This window comes from Opisthocomus hoazin, chromosome 15 (assembly GCF_030867145.1).
Source record: "Opisthocomus hoazin isolate bOpiHoa1 chromosome 15, bOpiHoa1.hap1, whole genome shotgun sequence".
In the NCBI taxonomy this organism is placed as follows: Eukaryota; Metazoa; Chordata; class Aves; order Opisthocomiformes; family Opisthocomidae; genus Opisthocomus; species Opisthocomus hoazin.
In genome coordinates, this window is record NC_134428.1 from 19,544,604 (window position 1) to 19,562,527 (window position 17,924).

At 45.7% G+C, this 17,924-nt stretch overlaps 1 protein-coding gene across 1 annotated transcript; it reads left to right on the forward strand.

The window, feature by feature from the left end:
• Window positions 1-11,528: 11,528 nt before the first annotated feature.
• On the forward strand, window positions 11,529-16,691 carry LOC142363201 (SUN domain-containing protein 1-like). Its single transcript, XM_075436075.1, has 7 exons — window positions 11,529-11,597; window positions 13,246-13,443; window positions 13,984-14,068; window positions 14,417-14,532; window positions 15,020-15,187; window positions 16,027-16,119; window positions 16,578-16,691. The coding sequence occupies exons 1-7, from the start codon at window positions 11,529-11,531 to the stop codon at window positions 16,689-16,691; spliced, it is 843 nt and encodes a 280-aa protein (XP_075292190.1).
• Window positions 16,692-17,924: the final 1,233 nt, after the last annotated feature.

Sequence of the window (17,924 nt, forward strand, 5' to 3'; positions counted from 1 at the left end):
CTTTAAGCTCTGCCACCAGGACGAGCAGATCATCCACCTGGTCACAGCGCACGCAGGCGTTCTGCCTGCTGCCCTCCCATACCAGTGACAGGCTCGGGCACTCCCTGCAGCCAGAGACCTGCACAGCTGCCTGTTTATGCGGGAGCTCTGTCTGGGTCGCCGTATTCCGCCTGGTGACGGCTTTCAGGCGAGTGGAGACCCTAGCTACTAGCTGAGCAAGTGATGACCACCGGCTGAATTTACCCCGGTAGCTGGCCGAGCCTCGGGGCCCTGCCTGCGCCAGCTGCCGTGCCAACGGCCGTGCCAACTGCCGTGGCAGGCCCTGTTTGCCTGTCCTGGTGGCCGCACTGCGGGTCGCTCGTGCTCCCTCGGGGCTGCTTTTGTGAGGGGGGAGGGTGCCGCCGTCACTCTTGACCCCGCTCTTCTTTGGGGGAGGGTGGTTTGGGGGGGCACGCTCTCTCTCGCCAGGCGGCTGTCTCGGCTGTTGTGCCGCTGAGAAAAGGTTTCCCCGGTGCGATCACTCGCTCCGGAGCCCTTCACTGTGCGGTCTGTTCTTCTCTGCTGCCTCCAAACTGACAAGATGCTGTTGAGAGGATGCAGAGAAGGCAGAGCTACTGAATGCCTTCTTTGCTTCAGTCTTCAGTGCCAAGGCAGGCCCTCAGGAATCCCAGGCCCCGGAGGTAAGAGAGGAAGCCTACAGAGAGGATGACTTTCCCTTGGTCGAGGAGGACTGTGTGAGGGATCGCTTAAGCGATCTGGACGTCCACAAATCCATGGGCCCCGATGGAATGCACCCACGAGTGCTGAGGGAGCTGGCGGATGTCATTGCTGAGCCACTCTCCATCTTCTTTGAGAGGTCCTGGAGGACAGGAGAGGTGCCGGAGGACTGGAGAAAGGCCAGTGTCACTCCAGTCTTCAACAAGGGCAAGAAGGAGGACCCAGGGAACTACAGGCCGGTGAGCCTCACCTCCATCCCGGGAAAGGTGATGGAGCAGCTTATCCTGGAGGTCATCAACAAGCAAGTGGAAGAAAAGAAGGTTATCAGGAGTAGTCAGCGTGGATTCACCAAGGGGAAATCATGCTTGACCAATCTGATAGCTTTCTACGATGACATGACTGGCCGGGTAGATGAAGGGAGAGCCATAGATGTTATCTACCTAGACTTCAGCAAGGCTTTCGACACAGTCTCCCATAATATCGTCCTAGGGAAGCTCAGGAAGTATGGGCTGGATGAGTGGTCGGTGAGGTGGATTGAGAACTGGCTGAATGGCAGAACTCAGAGGGTTGTCATCAGCGGCGCTGAGTCTAGTTGGAGGCCGGTAACTAGTGGTGTCCCCCAGGGGTCAGTACTGGGCCCAGCCTTGTTCAACTTCTTCATCAATGACCTGGATGAAGAGTTAGAGTGTACCCTCAGCAAGTTTGCTGATGACACCAAACTGGGAGGAGTGGTAGATACACCAGCAGGCTGTGCTGCCATTCAGCGTGACCTGGACAGGCTGGAAAGTTGGGCAGAGAGGAACCTGATGAGGTTCAACAAAGGCAAATGCAGGGTCCTGCACATGGGGAGGAACAACCCCAGGCATCAGTACAGGCTTGTGGCGGACCTGCTGGAGAGCAGCTGTGCGGAGAGGGACCTGGGTGTCCTGGTGGACGACAGGTTAACCATGAGCCAGCAGTGTGCCCTGGCTGCCAAGAAGGCCAATGGCATTCTGGGATGCATCAAAAGGAGTGTGGCCAGCAGGTCGAGGGAGGTTCTCCTTCCCCTCTACACTGCCCTAGTGATGCCTCATCTGGAGTACTATGTCCAGTTCTGGGCTCCCCAGTTCAAGAAAGATGAGGAGCTACTGGATAGAGTCCAGCGGAGGGCTACAAGGATGGTGAGGGGACTGGAACATCTCTGCTATGAGGAGAGGCTGAGGGAGCTGGGCTTGTTCAGCCTGAAGAAGAGAAGGCTGCGAGGGGACCTAATAAATGCTTACAAATATCTGAAGGGTGGGTGTCAGGAGGATGGGGCCAAGCTCTTTTCAGTGGTGCCCAGTGACAGGACAAGGGGCAATGAGCACAAACTGAAGCACAGGAAGTTCCGTCTGAATATGAGGAAGATTTTCTTCCCTCTGAGGGTGACGGAGCACTGGAACAGGCTGCCCAGGGAGGTTGTGGAGTCTCCTTCTCTGGAGATATTCAAGACCCGCCTGGACAAGGTCCTCTACAACCTACTGTAGGTGACCCTGCTCCGGCAGGAGGGTTGGGCTAGATGACCCACAGAGGTCCCTTCCAACCCCTACCATTCTGTGATTCTGTGATTCTGTGAGATGTTTAAAGAAAAGAGTTTTAATTTTTGAAAGCGCGCGTAATGCTTGAAAGAAGAAATCAAAGTTTCTTTCCTGTATTTTTGATCACCTGCTGCAATCGCTAGGCCAGTAAAACCCAAGGAGTGCCCCTTGCCCGAGGGGCAGGCGCAGGGGCTTTGTTGCCAAATGCCTTCTCCCCCTTCCTCTCTCCCCCCGGCTGGGTCTCAGCGGTCTGCAATACCCTCTCCCCAGTTCGTGCCTGAGATGTTGGGGCTTGGGTTCATTCCGCTCTCTGAGCCCCCTTCCCTCAGCTGCGTCGATGGCGGCCGCGATGATGGCGGCGGAGCAGGAAGCCGTCAAAGGCGGCGGCAGGAACCGCGGCGGCGTGCAGCGCGTGGAGGGCAAGCTGCGCGCCAGCGTCGAGAAGGGCGACTGCTACGAGGCGCACCAGATGTACCGGACGCTCTTCCTCAGGTGGGGCCCGGCCCGCCGCCCTGCCCTTCCCTGCCCGGCCTTCCAGAGCCTTCCCACGCACCCAGCGTAACCACATCTGTTTTGCTTTCCTGGAAGCTTCTCTTCTGATGCCATCAAATGACTATAACTTTTGTGTAAGGGAATGCTGAGACTTGATACTGTGCCTTAGCTGTAGATGTTGATGAAAAGACTAAGTCTACAAAATTCTGGTTGATGTTTTCTTTTCTGTACCGATATGTTCATCACTAGCAGCATCTGTCTGTTTTGTAGCAAAAACAGTGCTGCTGATGTGTCCGTGCTGGGTTTGGAGTCTTTGGAGAAATCGGATGCAAAAGTAGCAGAGGACCTTTTAGGTGAGGTGACTTTTGCGCTCGCTTTGACGTTGCTCAGATGTGCTTTGAGTTGGAGACTGGTAACAACAGTCGCTGTGCAACCTGAAATGCTTTTTGTATGCCCTCCCAGATGGCTAAGGGTTACCTTCGTCATAGCAATGGACTGGGGGACAACTCGATTAGAGAATAGTGGGTTCCTGATAACTTTGTGGGCATGCTTAGAACAATTTTTCCTGTCAGATTGTGCCAGGGGAGGTTTAGAGGAGATACTGGGATAGATATCTTCACTGAAAGGGTTGTCAAGCATTGGCACAGGCTGCCCAGGGAAGCGGCTGAGTCGCCATCCCTGGAGGTATTTAAAAGACTTGTAGATGTGGTGCTTAGGGACATGGTTTAGTGGTGGACTTGGCGGCGTTATGTTTATGGTTGGACTTGATGATCTTTAAGGTCTTTTCCAACCTAAATGATTCCATGATTCTACAATACAAATGACATTATTACTTTGTAATGTTCTGGGGTCTTTAACGCTTGTGTTTTTGTTTAGGATTTTGGGGAGAAGGAGCTGCTTTCATTGACAATATTGTGCTCAGCTCTTTTTTTTTATTATTTTTTTAGAAACAAAAGCCCCAGGAACGTTGGAAATAATGTGTCACATCTCTGTACATCCCTGTGGCCCAAGAAGGGACAGACGCCTTAAGAAAGCTAGCCTAGAACACTGGAGAAAAGCACCGGAGCGTTTAGATTCTGGGTGGTTTTAGAAGCTGGTCTTCTGCTGCGCAGTGCCCTGTAGCAAGGAGCTCGGCTCAGCTACGCAGCAGTGTTTCCTTCGAGTGTAAGTATGAGGCTTCTGCTTGAGGCTAAACTTCTGTTTTAGTACGTTTCTTTCCTGCCGATTCCTCTGTTTAATCTGTTAGTGATTGCCTTGTGTTGCTGATTTGCCTTGATTGTAAGTTTTCCTGGGGGTTCTGAGAGAATCAAATGTCGAAGTGCGGAGTAGAGTTCCTGGGGTAATGATGGGAAGCTTGTCTGCCTGTAAACTTGCCTCTGTAGGATAAACCAGAGAGAAAGGGATGAAAGACAAAACCATTTTTTGATTTGTTCAGAGTTAAAGGTTTGTAATAATTGAGAGATGAAGAAATCTTTTAAAAACACTCTTTTTTTTTTTTAACTCCTGGTAGTTAAAGTAGTGTAGCTAAAGTAGGGAGGTCTTGAAGTGTCTTCAAGTGGGGAAGTTCTTACTTGCTGGGAGATGGAAACTTGGAGTAGTGTGGCATATGGATCTTTGGTTCTGCAAGCAAGGTACTGGCAACCAAAATGTTTAAAATATCAGCTTTGGCTCTAAATGAGTCTTTACCTTGAAACTCAGAGTGCATCCTGATTTTGAATTTGTGGCTCAGCGTGGCAAAGAAACTGTCCTGAATGGCTTCCTCTCTCCACTTGGTCCCCAAAGAACTGTGTGTCTAAAGCTGTACAACGAATGCTTGCTCTGGTTTGACTTCAAACATGGGTTTCCGTGGTGGTTGTTTCTTTCTAACTAGCATTTGCTTTCAGTTGCTCAACTTGCAATGTGAATTGCTGAAGAGAACCTTGACTATCGACGTACTTCTAAGCTGTTTGTATTATGTGGCGTGTCTTGTAGGAGTTGCTCCATAACCCCGGATAAACTGCTTTGAATGGAAACTCAGACTAGCTTGAAGGGCGTGTTTGTTACGAGGGGAATTTTCTCTTCACCTCAGGTAACTTTGCTCTTCATGTTTTGCTGCAGTTCGAGTTATTCTTCGTCTGCTTTGGATTTTGAGACTGAAAATAAAATAGATCCAGTATTTGATTCGCCAAGAATGTCGCGGCGTAGCTTACGGTTATCTGCTGTTCGAAACTTTCAAATACCTGGCTCTTCAAACAGAATCTTAAAATACGGTAGTACCGAAGTAGTTACCAAGCAACAGAAACGGCATAAGCTTGTAATTAGCTGCTTTCAAGTCAGATGGGAGGTAAGAAAAGGTGCAGTTGTCATTCATATTTAGTTTGCTGCTCCCGTGGCAGAATGCTTTTCACTGTCTGTTACCCTACTACATTGACGTCTGAATGTATGGATCTGTTTCTGTTCATGTAGTGACTGCAAAATATGTTAAATACCAATCATAAAGTGGCTTTTCTTTGCAGTATTAAAATCAGTGGGACTTTCACTTGGAGTTCTTGTCAGATATCGTAGTTGATTGTGGGACTTCCTTACTTTTGGGACCAAATTTTTTTTTTTCTTCTCTTGAAGGTCTTGATGATGAAGGCGACCCTAAAGGTAACTATGGTTTCATTTTCTTTCCGAGTGCATTCTATTCAATGGTAACTAGCGACGGCGATACTGATAGCAGTGCTCTATATGTTTTACTCTTGGTTGGCTAGGTAGTGATACTACACTAATGCAGGGAAATGGTGATATAGAAACAGCAGAAAACAGCACAGTGGTCAATGGCTACACTTGCAGGGATTGCAGGATGCTTTCTGAACGGAAGGAGGTTCTGACAGCATACTCGCCTTCTCATGTGCCATCTTCCAGAATTTACTCCAGGGATAGGAGCCAGAAACATGCATCCAGTAAGTTACTTTCTCTTTTTTTTTTTTTTTTTCATGTGGTTGGCAGAATGGTGTACAGTTCAGTTGATGCTTTTTTCATGTAGTGTTGTTTAAGTACTCTTCCTGCCCTGCTAAATTTATCAATATCCAAATTCTAGATATCAGCTTACAAGGAATACCTTCCTCTGTTTCATTTGAAACTTTGCGTACTTGTTGGCTTCTGATATCTAATCATCAGCTTTTCTTTTTCAGTGCTACTGTAGGACTTACACGGTTTTCGAATACGTGTCTATTTCTAAGGTTTTGGTAAGGGTTTTCAGATGAAACTGCTTCTGTATGGTCCAGATTTTTGATGCTTTTTTTTATTCTTACGTGAACTTTCAAAATTGAGCAGAACAGTTACTTTGCAGTGCTTCTGTTATGCAAGAAATTGGAGAGATGCTGTCCTACTTTGCTTTGGGTTTTTTCTCCTCATTTAACCGTGCAGCTTATTAGAGTGTTTTTAGAAGCTAAACCTCAAGTCCTTGAAAAATGGAACTCCAAAGGGGAAAACTGATTCCAGATAGACTCCCTGGTGACCATATTCCTAAAGCTCAAAACCAAATGAATCTGCTGTAAACAAGGTTCTGCCTTTTCAAGGCAATCTCCATTATAGGGATGCTTGTCCTCAGTGTCCTGACTGCATCTGCCTGCCTCTTGTATACCATCTGTAATTTCTTGATGGTTGGTAGTCCTCAGTTCTCAGGAAGTTGTTTCGTGAGTGGCCTTGAATTAGGAGCCGATTTTGGAATTCTGTCAGTGTGGTATTCTTGAATGAAGTATGTTCTCAGTAGCAAGAAATCCGTTAGTTCGGACTGTGAGGTGTGACTTCAAGTGCTTTGGGGCAAGTATATCTTTTTGGTAAATCGGTATCACAGGTAGGAATTCTGTTGGCTTAGCGTCATGAATTACAAGGGACACTGTATGAAACCTACTTTCTGTGCTCCTGAGTTTGTATTCACGCAGGAGAATTCTACAAGGAACTCATCTTTGCACATGCATTTGAACTTGAACTGAGTAGTTTGGGTTCAACTTCGGGAGGGCGGGGGAAGAGGCACACAGTCATGGCAGGTTTTGGGAATGTGGCTGATTCTAGGAGAGCAGCAGTATGGAGGACTGCCGCTTTGTTCCCGTGGCTCTGCAGAAGTGTGTGTCTCTAGCACTTGAGACAGACCGCTGCAGGAACTTCCTGCAATGCAGAGGCAGAGGAGGAGGTGAGAAGTCCTCACCCTTTCCAATCCACAAGAAGGATGCAGTTTGTCGCTTTGGAGCTGTAACCCACAAAATCAGTATCAACAGCTCACATCACCCTTGGGAAATCCTGAGTTGTGTAAGCAAGGAATTCATTGCTGTGTAGAGTTCTTAATTCTGATGAAGAAAAGGTATTCTTGCTGAAGTCATAGATTCCGTCTTGAAGGTGTTTTCCCTAGGATGTGTAGTTCTTCCAAAAGCTCTGCTCTAATACCCAGTGCATCCAGCCTTTTCAAACCACGCTTGCTTAAGTTTCACACTCCTGGCTAAACAAAGGCTTTCCATGCTTGTTGCTCACTCTTCGACAAGTTAGCGGTCACCAGAGGACAGAAATACATCTTTAGGTAGGTGAACAATTTGTATTCACACTGTTTTTTCCAACAGGAGGAACCTGTTTCTACATGAGTAAGATTCTGCGATTGATGCAAAAGATGCTGCAGTGTGTTTGACCACTGTTAGTGCAACTGTTTCAAATGGTTTTGCTGAAGCTGGGTTGTGAATTAAAAGGTACCTTTTCAGTTGTCTTCCTTGGTCTCCACAAAAAGCTGGAGTGTGTCTGTTGGGTTTTTTTCTTATGGACTTCATCTTTGGCACTACGGTGTTTTTTTTCTATAGTCTTTTGGCTGGCTCCTGTCTTTCTCTCTTTTCAGTTGTGCTACCCTTTTCCTACTTTCCCCCTGTTTTGGAAGTATCAGGATTCACATATGTGAGATATGTGTTACAGTTAAGATTCAGATGTTGATTTTGACTAGGAAGTGGTAGAAGGCAATGTTTAAATTGAGAAACTGAAGTTGATTTTTTTTTTTTTTAAACTGTTTGCTGTGAGAGTGTCAAATCCTAACTCTTCAATGTCTGTAGGTTTGGACTGTCTTCGTACCCTTCAGCCCACTGTGCCATTAAAGCTTGATGAGATCTGTCTTGCAAAACTAAAACTGCCATCATCACTCCGCACTACTCTAAAGCACATCTTGTTTTCCCCGAAAATGTTCCATTCTTCTTTAGTGCTTTCTCTTCTGTAACGCCTGCTCTGTGAGTGAAGTGAAATTGCCATAGGCAGAAGGTAACTGATTTCTGTGTGTGAATAAAACTTTGCGCTCTCCTGTTCTCTCTGCCTCAGTGCCTTGTAACTTGCTAACGCTCTCTTCTCAGTCTTCTAAGATCTCCGGTAAAACCTGTACAAAGATGTTGCTTGGCCTGTTTGACAGGATGATGGGAATAGGAGCTGAAGATTTGAGGAGTTGTTACTTGGGGACTTTTGTACTAACTTTGCTATCTGAAAAGAAGCAAGAAAGGTTTTTGAATGAAAAGGCCCCCTGTTATTTACAGAAGGAAAAAAAAGAAGTTTGCACAGAGTAGGCTGCTGCTTTGGTTGTTTTTCAGTTTTTCTGTGACTAACCTGGCTTTAGTAGTGAACCAAGCCAGTTTAGCTGAAATCTGTATCTATGATAGCTCAAATGCGCATATGTGAAAGGCTTTGAACTTGAGTTACATTCCATGTATGCTGTTTGAATGCGTTGCAGCTCACTCAGACTACTGTGGAAGCATGAATGTGAAGGAGTTTTACAGAGAAGATGGCCATCTTGGTGTAAATGAGGAATCAATATGTAAGTAGAATGACTGATGTTGTCTTTCAGCCTTGGGCTGTACACCAGGTTGTTGCTGTAACAGTAATATCAGATGGCCCCTGACTCTAGGGAAGCTGCAAAGTCAACGATTGTTTGGCAACTTGAACGTAGGGGCAAGAATGCCGATTGCCTGGTGTACTGTAAGATTTCCCCAAGCAAGATTGACTCTGCTGTAGTTTGCTTAGTGGTTTTTGGTTTGATAACTGGTGTGATGACATAGACTTGTTCAAGTTTTCTTGTAAGAATCTTGATTTGATCCTGGCTTTGTCCCATTAATCGACTGTTACCACCACCAACCGGTGATGACTGTAAGGGGAAGAAACCTCTTGAACTGTACGCCACAGACCACATGCAATCTTTACGGGCTAAAAGGGTAGCAAGGACCATTTGGCACACCTTTTCTTATGCAGGTTGACTTGGACCTTTTTTTTTCTTTTGTTTTTGTTTTGAATCGCAATCTCACAATGTTAATCCTACATATTGTTTTGTGTTTGTTTTCTTATCTTCATCTATCAAAGTAGATGAAAAGTGTAAAGTGTCTAGAAAATTAATGAACAGCTCTTCTGTTTGATTCTTGCTCTGATACTGGCTTTCGTACAAGCTTAGCACGCTGCTTAGCTATTAGGAAAAACAAGGTGTAGGGACAGCATACACCTTGTATGTTAGAAAGAAGAAGTCATATTGTTAATTGATTCCACTTTGGGGCAGTTGGTAAACTTGACAGGTTGAAAAGCTGCCTTGAAAAGAAAGCAAGGTATGAGGTATTGGTGTGCAGATGATTTGAATAAAGGGGTTTTAACATTTTATTTTTGTTCTAGTGATAGTCAGTTTTTACAGGAGTCTTCTAGAGGGATAGCATCTTCCCTGTGAGATGAGCGTTTGCTAGCTTGAATGACAGAGGCATCAAGAATCTGTGGAGTGCCCCTTATTTAGCAAAGGAAAATGATTTGAGACACTTCAGTCACCTAAATGCTTTGCAAAATATTGGGTTGGTAGATCTATAGTCCCTCAGATGAAGCCAGACATATCTGCTAATCTAAAAATGTAGGATTATTTTCTCAATTTGTACTACGTAGTATGTTCTGTAGAACGAGCAGTCCTAGTCTTGGAAATAGTAATTGTTGGCTTCAGTGGGCTTCAAGTCACAGCACTTTGTTCTAGTCTGTTGGGGTTTGTTGTTGTTGTTGGTTTTGTTCTTTCTAAAGAGCCTCAAAATTGACCTGCTGAAGATCCTTGGGAACACTCAGTTTATTGAACGTTTACTGCTTGTAACTTTTAGTAGGGAATATTTTCTATTATTTGTGAGTATTTCTCAGGCATCATTAATTCTTTCACTAGGATTTAAAACTTGTAATTGTTCCTTCTTCTGCACGTGAACCCAGACAATGAACTTGATGTAGAACTCAGAACAAATCAGATGCTTTTAAAGTAATGATGTGCTTAAAACTTGTTTTTGTGGTACTACTTTTTTACTCTTCTTCTACACTTAGCATGACATTGTTAGATAAACAAGCTGCAAAAGGTAAACTTTGATTTTTGGAAAAGTGATACGCTACACAGATGCTGTTGATCATTCTGTTGATCTCTGTAGATGAAAATTGTGTTTCTAAATTGGCTTGCTTTTACTTGGCTTCATATTTATTAGTGGCTTGCTTTGCTTCTAAACAGTGAAGAACCAAGTCTGTAGATTACTGGAAGGTATGGTTTAAAATATTGCGGAACGTGTGATGTGCAGGGGATCGCATCTGTTTTACTGCATGTGCTGGGAAAGAACATTAAGTGCATATATGTATGTTACCACAAGAAGTGAATTTGTTGTAATCTAGGTTACTTTATGCTTGACGTGTTGCAAACAGTGGGAGCAACAGGATGGCTTGTGTCTCAGAAGGTGGTGTCTCTACTTTGGCTGGCCGTTCTTTCTCCAGGTGACTGTCTCAGTCTTTGTGTGTGTGTGTGTGCGCGCGCATTGCCCGTTCCTTTTGACAAACTAGGACTCTGCAGGACATGGCGTACACTAATTCAACTATGCTTATGCTGTAGCTTTGGTGTCTTGAAATGCATGTGCTGCTTTTCTTTATTGACCAAAATATGCGTAATGAGAGGGTATATTTCTGTTCGCAGGCACAATGGGAGACTAAGCGGACCGTTTCATGCGGGAACAAGTGTGTGAATAGCACAGAATATGGGGTGCCAAGAATAACGGGGCATGTTTTGGTTTGGTAGTCACTGCCCATGTTGGTATTCCTCTTAGCAAAAACTGATGCTGCTAATCTGTGCATTTCTTGAAACATCTTGAACTGTCTTCATTGTGTGGTAACTTCGATTCAAACATTGACTTCTGGCAAGATAGCGTTGTTCTAACAAATGAGCATTTCATATTTTTGCGTGGCTCTTGGTTTTGTTGAGTTTCTGGTGTTACAATGCTGTCGTGCTTGTGCTATCTAGATGTTAATAAGCTGCATGCATTGCCTGTGCTCACGCATTTCTCTGCTCCGCAAAGCATTCTTGGCCACAGTTGCATGTCCCTCTGCTTGGTTCCTTTGAACACGTGCCGCAGTAATGACATTTCGCGCTACCACTTTTTGTCTTCTAGGGAGGGCAGCTTCTGGCATGTACAGGTTACTCAGAACTGGATGGTATCAACTTGCTACTCTGATGTCTTTTCTCAAGGTGTTTCTTCTAAAGAGGTGCGTATCCTTTGAGAAAAGTGTTCAGTGAGCAAATGATTTACCCAGTTATAAAACAATACAAGAGGAGAAATGTGTTGTTTCATGTGAACTTTCCTCTTTCTTTCTCTAGATGCCTTCCAAAGACCTACAAGCTGTTCCCGTTTCTTCTCCCGCTCCTGTTTCGACTAGGTACGTGAATCGCTTAGTTATACTACAGACCGGTGTATGCTTACTGCAGCCGTTCCAAGAGAGCGTTTTTAGTTGAACTCTCGGTTTATGAAGAAGACGCAGAAGCAAAAAAGAGCAAGTTTGTTTGTGACTAGGGCAGTAATTCAAGCTTTCAAGGTACTGACAAGTCAGTAGCCTTCCCCTTGCCGTGAAAGGAATACCCTCGATTTAATTTCATAGAGCCCTTTAGAAAGTGAGAGTGGGTGAGTAAATGCACTGAAGTCCTTTTTTCTTCACCTCCCTTGATAAGAATAGCAGTGAGGTCACAAAGAGCAGGTTGTGTACCGATTGCTTTGATTGTTGTTAATCTCCGTAAAAGTGGGGTTAGGTTCTTTGAGCAACTCATCCAAAGTCTTTCCCTTGCTCTGGACCATCCTTGAGTTGCTTAAAATACTGCTGTTTAGACTGGTTAGTTGACAGTATTCCAGGCCAGCTGTCTTCTTTGAAATAAACAAACTCAGTTTCGAACACTTGCTGAAAGTGGTGGGCTGTTTCTGAAAAGCAGGTTCATGTCTTCGCATGTCCTAAAAACTTTAGAAACTACTCTGGGGAGAAGATGAAGCTTCGCAGAAACTTACAGTCAGGATTGAAAATCCTCTGTACTAGGGAGAATAAGAAAGGAAGAACTTCCCTACCCTGTGTAGAAAGTGCTGCTACTTCTTGCTAAGACAGTGCAAAAACAAGCGTCATGTTTGTGAACTGCGAGATTGCTAATATCTAACAAAAGTTGGAAGAAACTTGGGCTTCCGTGGAAACAATGTGGTATGTAGTACGTAGGGTACAGGGCAAGATATTTTCCATGGAGATAAAAAGCAGTTTTTTACATCTGCCTTCAGTGAGCATGGCCTGTCTTAATTGGTAAATGAGATCTAGGTCCCAGGGACGCAGTAGTATGAGACTGAGGATATACCATGAGACATAAGCGCAAGCTGCCTGCCATACAACGGTGTGAGCGGTACTGATGGATGTTCCCCAATGTGCTTGAGTGCTTGACTTCACAGTTTGACAGCTGGCTCATACGGATTTTTGTTTAGACTGGAGTAGTGTGCGCTGTGTGACGTCTAGCTTGCAAACTTAAGGTAGCTTGTGTTGCAAAGTAGGAAGACGACCTGTAGATCTAAGCAGTCTTCAGGGGGAATTCTCTTGAACACTCTTTTTGCCTTTTGTTTGTGATCTAGGTATATGGTTCTGGGGGTTTGATGGCTGCTTCTCACTATTACCTTTGTTGAACTGGATCAAAATTGATAGAATACAGAGAACAGAGGACTCTCTCCGTGTTCGTGAACCGCAGGCTGATTCTTTGCACTCTGTGCAACCTCCAGAGGTAAGGGAGAACAGTCTAGGGAAGAACTCTGGTATCTTGGAAGACTTTTTAACTGCCATGCCTTCAATATTTGGCAAGAACTACTTGACACACAAGGCTAATGTGAGTAAATGTCTTGATCTTTACATATATTAAAAAAAAAAATCTGTATACCTTAGGATTCCATCGACATCTTTGCTTCTGGTCGTGAAAGTGAGCTGGAAAAGCAAATGGCCTTTCTGTCTGAGAGATACCATCACCTTGATGAAAAATATAGCAAAGTGATGCTTCTACTCCAGAACCTTCAAGATCAGGTTGCCCAGAAAAGTGACAAAAGCAAAACATTGACGCTAATAAGAAATATGATGGGTCAACATCCTCAAGATGCGAGACTGGAGCAAAAGGTAACATAGTCAGTTGTTGGTGCTTTTGGGTGGTGATCGACGTATCCTGTTTTAGTAGTGCAGATTACTAGCCATTTCATTCAGGCTTGCGTCCAATTTTGTGAGCAAAAGTGATTTGCAGCCTTTTCTGCGGGATCTAGAGTTGCAGATCCTCCAGAAGATCGCTCTCCATATGTCTGTGACAAGCCAAAAGCTAACATCTGCAGTAGTAACAAAGGCTGTGACTAATGCAGGGGTTCGTGGAATCACAGAAGCGGTGAGTGAGTTGAAGTTCTCGCAAGTTCAACTAAAACCGTCAGGCGTTTTTTTTCTAGGCATTTTTTGGAGCATCGCAGTCAATATAAATGTCAGTGACTTGAAGAGATGTTTAGAACATGAATTGAAATGGGGAGAACTACAGAAAATGCTTGATGAAGCGTACACTTACAGCATTGCTTGTTGCCTGTTGCGAATGTTGGTTTTTTTTTCCAAAGTATGCTATCTTGAAAATTGCAGAATTCCCAAAAAACAGCTATACCAAAGCAATGCAGCTCAGGGTCTTGGGAAGGTGGGGGAAAGATACAACTTTTGAAGAAGGCACCAGTCAATATGCAGTATGAATTTGTATTTTAAGCCAAAAAACCATGCACTAAAAATGGCCTCTGTCTTGAGAGAGGCTTTCAAAGACTTGCGATGGAGTGCAGCATCTCAAAAAGATGCTTATTCTACATGTATACAGATGTGTATAGATCAATTACTTTATCAGTTGATATTATTAAATTCTTCCCTTTCTCCTCTTCTATGTGTATATCTGTAGCAAGTCCAGACTATTGTAAACAATGCCCTGAAACTTTTCTCTCAAGACAAGACTGGTATGGTGGATTTCGCGTTGGAATCTGGAGGTAAATAGTGGAGGAAACTCCACTTTCACGATTTGTGTTATTTATAGTATCTACTAAAAATGTGGAAAGATCTGCTTGCGTGGGGTGTATGCACCACTGAACTCGCTAGGGAAAATGTGTATGTTTTAGCCCTCTGAGGTGAAAAGCCTTGAACATTCTGAAAAGAACACTGTACTTGATAGAAGCATTGTATCCCCAGCCAATGACTAGACTTGAACAGTATCTTTACTAGTTGGTTTTAAGGAAAAGAACTGGTATGTTCACGAAGCTTTGTACAAATCTCTGGCTGAAAAGTCTTCAGGAAGAAATGAGTAATTATTTCGGCTAACCTGATACCTCTTTTTTAAGGTGGCAGCATTCTGAGTACTCGCTGTTCTGAAACCTATGACACCAAACCAGCAGTGATCAGTCTCTTTGGAATTCTTCTGTGGTACCTCTCTCAGCCTCCAAGGGTGGTGATTCAGGTAATTAAAGGCCGAGTAAAGAAATTCAGCAATGTTATTTTGTGCTGAGGGGTTTGGATTGTTTCTTGGATGCTGGATGTTTCTGTCTGCAACACACTGTGGGGCACGGGTCCTTTGAACTATGTTCCCAAGAGTGCCATTCTTCTGGTAGTTCCTGGGCACTGCTCAAGTCGTCTTCCAGCAAAACAAAGACCCTGCTAGGAGGCTTGGGTGGTACACTGGACTTCTGCAGAGTGTGAGCACTGGGAAGGTTCCTGTTGTGAAGTAGTCTCCAGGCGGATCTTCAAAACGCTGCTGGCTGTTCGGGAGGATGTGCTGTCTCCCTGAAGAATGCTACCAAATAGATTATATTCTGCCACTTACTCTCTAAGACTGTCCCTAATAATTCAGAATTCACCACAACTCTTTCTGGCAAAATGCTTGTGGCTGCAGGTTTTGTTGTTGCTGTTGTGTTCCATCCTGTTCTCTCCCTTTTCCTCCTGTCTAGCCAGACACGTATCCAGGAAACTGCTGGGCTTTCAAAGGACCACAGGGGTGTCTCGTAGTTCGACTTTCAAGGAAGATCTATCCGACTGCCTTTACGTTGGAACGCATCCCAAAAGCACTTTCAGCAACAGGAGAGATCTCCAGTGCTCTGAGGAGCTTTGCAGTATATGTAAGTCTGTCTGTGAACTTCAGAGGATATTTGTATGCATAAAGAATATTTGTGGCGCAGATCTTGGAAAATAAGGACTGAAGGGAGGACAGCTAAGGAGAGAAACTGCTTGCTTTTAAAATTGCTGTTTTTGTAATCAGCTTTGAGATTAGGAATAAGAAGTGTTGCAGCTAATTTTGAGGGAGCTGTTTCTTTTTTTCCTGCTTTATACAGTAGTAAACGTTTTTGGAGGGAGGTGATTGTTTTTGATTTGATATCGTTCTTTCGGACACTCGAAATGTTCCATCCTTCCACCACTCCTACTGCTTACCCTCTCCCTCCCCAGTGTTGGCTTTGCACCTTGTCTGTGATGTGCCTTCAGTGTGTTTTAAATTGATTTTAACTAGCACCACAGCTGCTTAGGCAGGACTGCAGAACAGAAGACCACAGGCTACATCAGAGTGTAGCTGTGATCCCTGAGAACATTTGTCTAGCTCCATTAAATGCTGAAGCCGCCATCTGCAAGCATCTGAATCTTGGCTTCCGTCTTGTTTGTGATGTTGCTGTTTTCTCATTCTTGTTTGTCCTGAGCAGTTTACATTGTACACTGCGATCTTGGTTGTGCCATGGAAATGATGGGGTTTGACCATGAAAACAGCAACATACAAACACAGCACAGCTCTTTGCAGTTCAGGAAAGTCAAATGCAGAGCTGTGGCTGAAGAAGCATGACGTTCCACGGGAAGTATTCTGACCTCGGTTTCAGAGACTTGCGTTGACAGGCAGTTAGGTAGGCATGCTTCTGGCTTTGGTTTGACTTGAAATGTGATGGAAGCAAACGTCTTTCTCCTGTTGTTCTAGGGTCTAGATAATGAATATCAAGAAGGCGGCAAGCTTCTAGGACAGTATGTCTACGACCAAGACGGAGAACCACTGCAGACCTTTCCAGTGATGGTAAGTCTGGATGAGAAGATTTCAAGTGTCAGAAGAAGCACACGCGTATTTTCTAGGGTAGTGCACAATGAGCAGTGAAGGAAAAAGGCTTCATTCTCTGTTGGGCACCGTAGAAACTGAGGTGGAAAGTAGCTACTGATCTGCCTCAAAACCTAAGGTTCGGATAGGTTAGAGGGGAGGAAAGTTTTGTGCCAGGTGGACACAAGTGGTGTGAAGATACCGAACGTATGAGGAGTCTGCTTCATGCTGCTTCTGACTCCCTTCACAAAAAAAAAACAAACAACAAACCGGTTGTAAGGCAAAGAAGGTTCTGTTCCAAGTGGCAGAAGGTTCCCAAGGCATCACTCAGTTATTAATCAAAGTTGGTAGTTGCAGGAATGAAGGAAAGCGCCTTCAGTTGCACCTGTTTATACTCAAAACCGAACTCTGGTTTGTGTGTTTGTTTTTTCCTTCTGCAGGAGAAAAGTGAAAACGCATTCCAAATAGTGGAACTGAGAGTGTTTTCTAACTGGGGACATCCGGAATATACCTGCCTTTATCGGTTCAGAGTGCATGGGAAACTTGCCGAATAATCTCCAGCACTTCAACTTGGACTGGTTTTACGGTTGTGCATTTTGTTCTCGATTTTTGTATATGCCGGAAAGCCTAGAAGACTGGAATCTTGCCTTTTTCTTCGTGGAGGCAGTCGTGATGCGTGGGGCTGACTGCCTAGGTCTGGGCAAGCCCGTGCGTGGGCCTTCGTCCGCCTCGTCATTTGCCTGCCCCTCCGGTTCCATTGCCTCATACCTATTGCGTCAGGGCACCTGGTGTGGAGAGGGAGGCCGGGAGGGGATTCGCCTGCCGCCCCGAGCAGGGACCCGTTTCCATTCCCCGCTGTCTCTCAGGTGCTCTCCTTCAGCCTGGTGGCGAGAGGGCAGGGGATCTTCTGCTTCTTGCGGAACGTCCATCCTCTGTGCTTGTTTCGGGGGTGGCAGGGCATGGCTCCACCAGTCTATTTCCCTCTCGCACTCCCTGATGCTCCTGAACCTTTCTGCCTCCTCTTTGAGCTCTGCCACCAGGACGAGCAGATCATCCACCTGGTCACAACGGACGCAGGCGTTCTGCCTGCTGCCCTCCCATACCAGTGACAGGCTCGGGCACTCCCTGCAGCCAGAGACCTGCACAGCTGCCTGTTTATGCGGGAGCTCTGTCTGGGTCGCCGTATTCCGCCTGGTGACGGCTTTCAGGCGAGTGGAGACCCTAGCTACCAGCTGAGCAAGTGCTGACCATCGGCTGAATTTACCCCGGTAGCTGGCCGAGCGTCGGGGCCCTGCCTGCGCCAGCTGCCGTGCCAACGGCCGTGGCAGGCCCTGTTTGCCTGTCCTGGTGGCCGCACTGCGGGTCGCTCGCGCTCCCTCGGGGCTGCTTTTGTGAGGGGGGAGGGTGCCGCCGTCACTCTTGACCCCGCTCTTCTTTGGGGGGGCGGGGGGGTTGAGGGGGCCACGCTCTCTCTCGCCGGGCGCCTGTCTCGGCTGTTGGGCCGCTGAGAAAAGGTTTCCCCGGTGCGATCCCTCACTCCGGAGCCCTTCACTACGCGGTATGTTCTTCTCTGCTTCCTCCAGTCTGACAAGATGCTGTTGAGAGGATGCAGAGAAGGCAGAGCTACTGAATGCCTTCTTTGCTTCAGTCTTCAGTGCCAAGGCAGGCCCTCAGGAATCCCAGGCCCCGGAGGTAAGAGAGGAAGCCTACAGAGAGGATGACTTTCCCTTGGTCGAGAAGGACTGTGTGAGGGATCACTTAAGCGATCTGGACGTCCACAAATCCAT

Excerpts from the sequence above, each read along its gene's own strand:
- LOC142363201 (XM_075436075.1), top strand. The coding sequence starts at position 11,529 with ATGAAGAAGACGCAGAAGCAAAAAAGAGCAAGTTTGTTTGTGACTAGG. Across the intron at positions 15,188-16,026 it reads TGAGGAGCTTTGCAGTATAT|GGTCTAGATAATGAATATCA; the intron begins GTAAGTCTGTCT and ends CTGTTGTTCTAG. Across the intron at positions 16,120-16,577 it reads TGCAGACCTTTCCAGTGATG|GAGAAAAGTGAAAACGCATT; the intron begins GTAAGTCTGGAT and ends TTCCTTCTGCAG.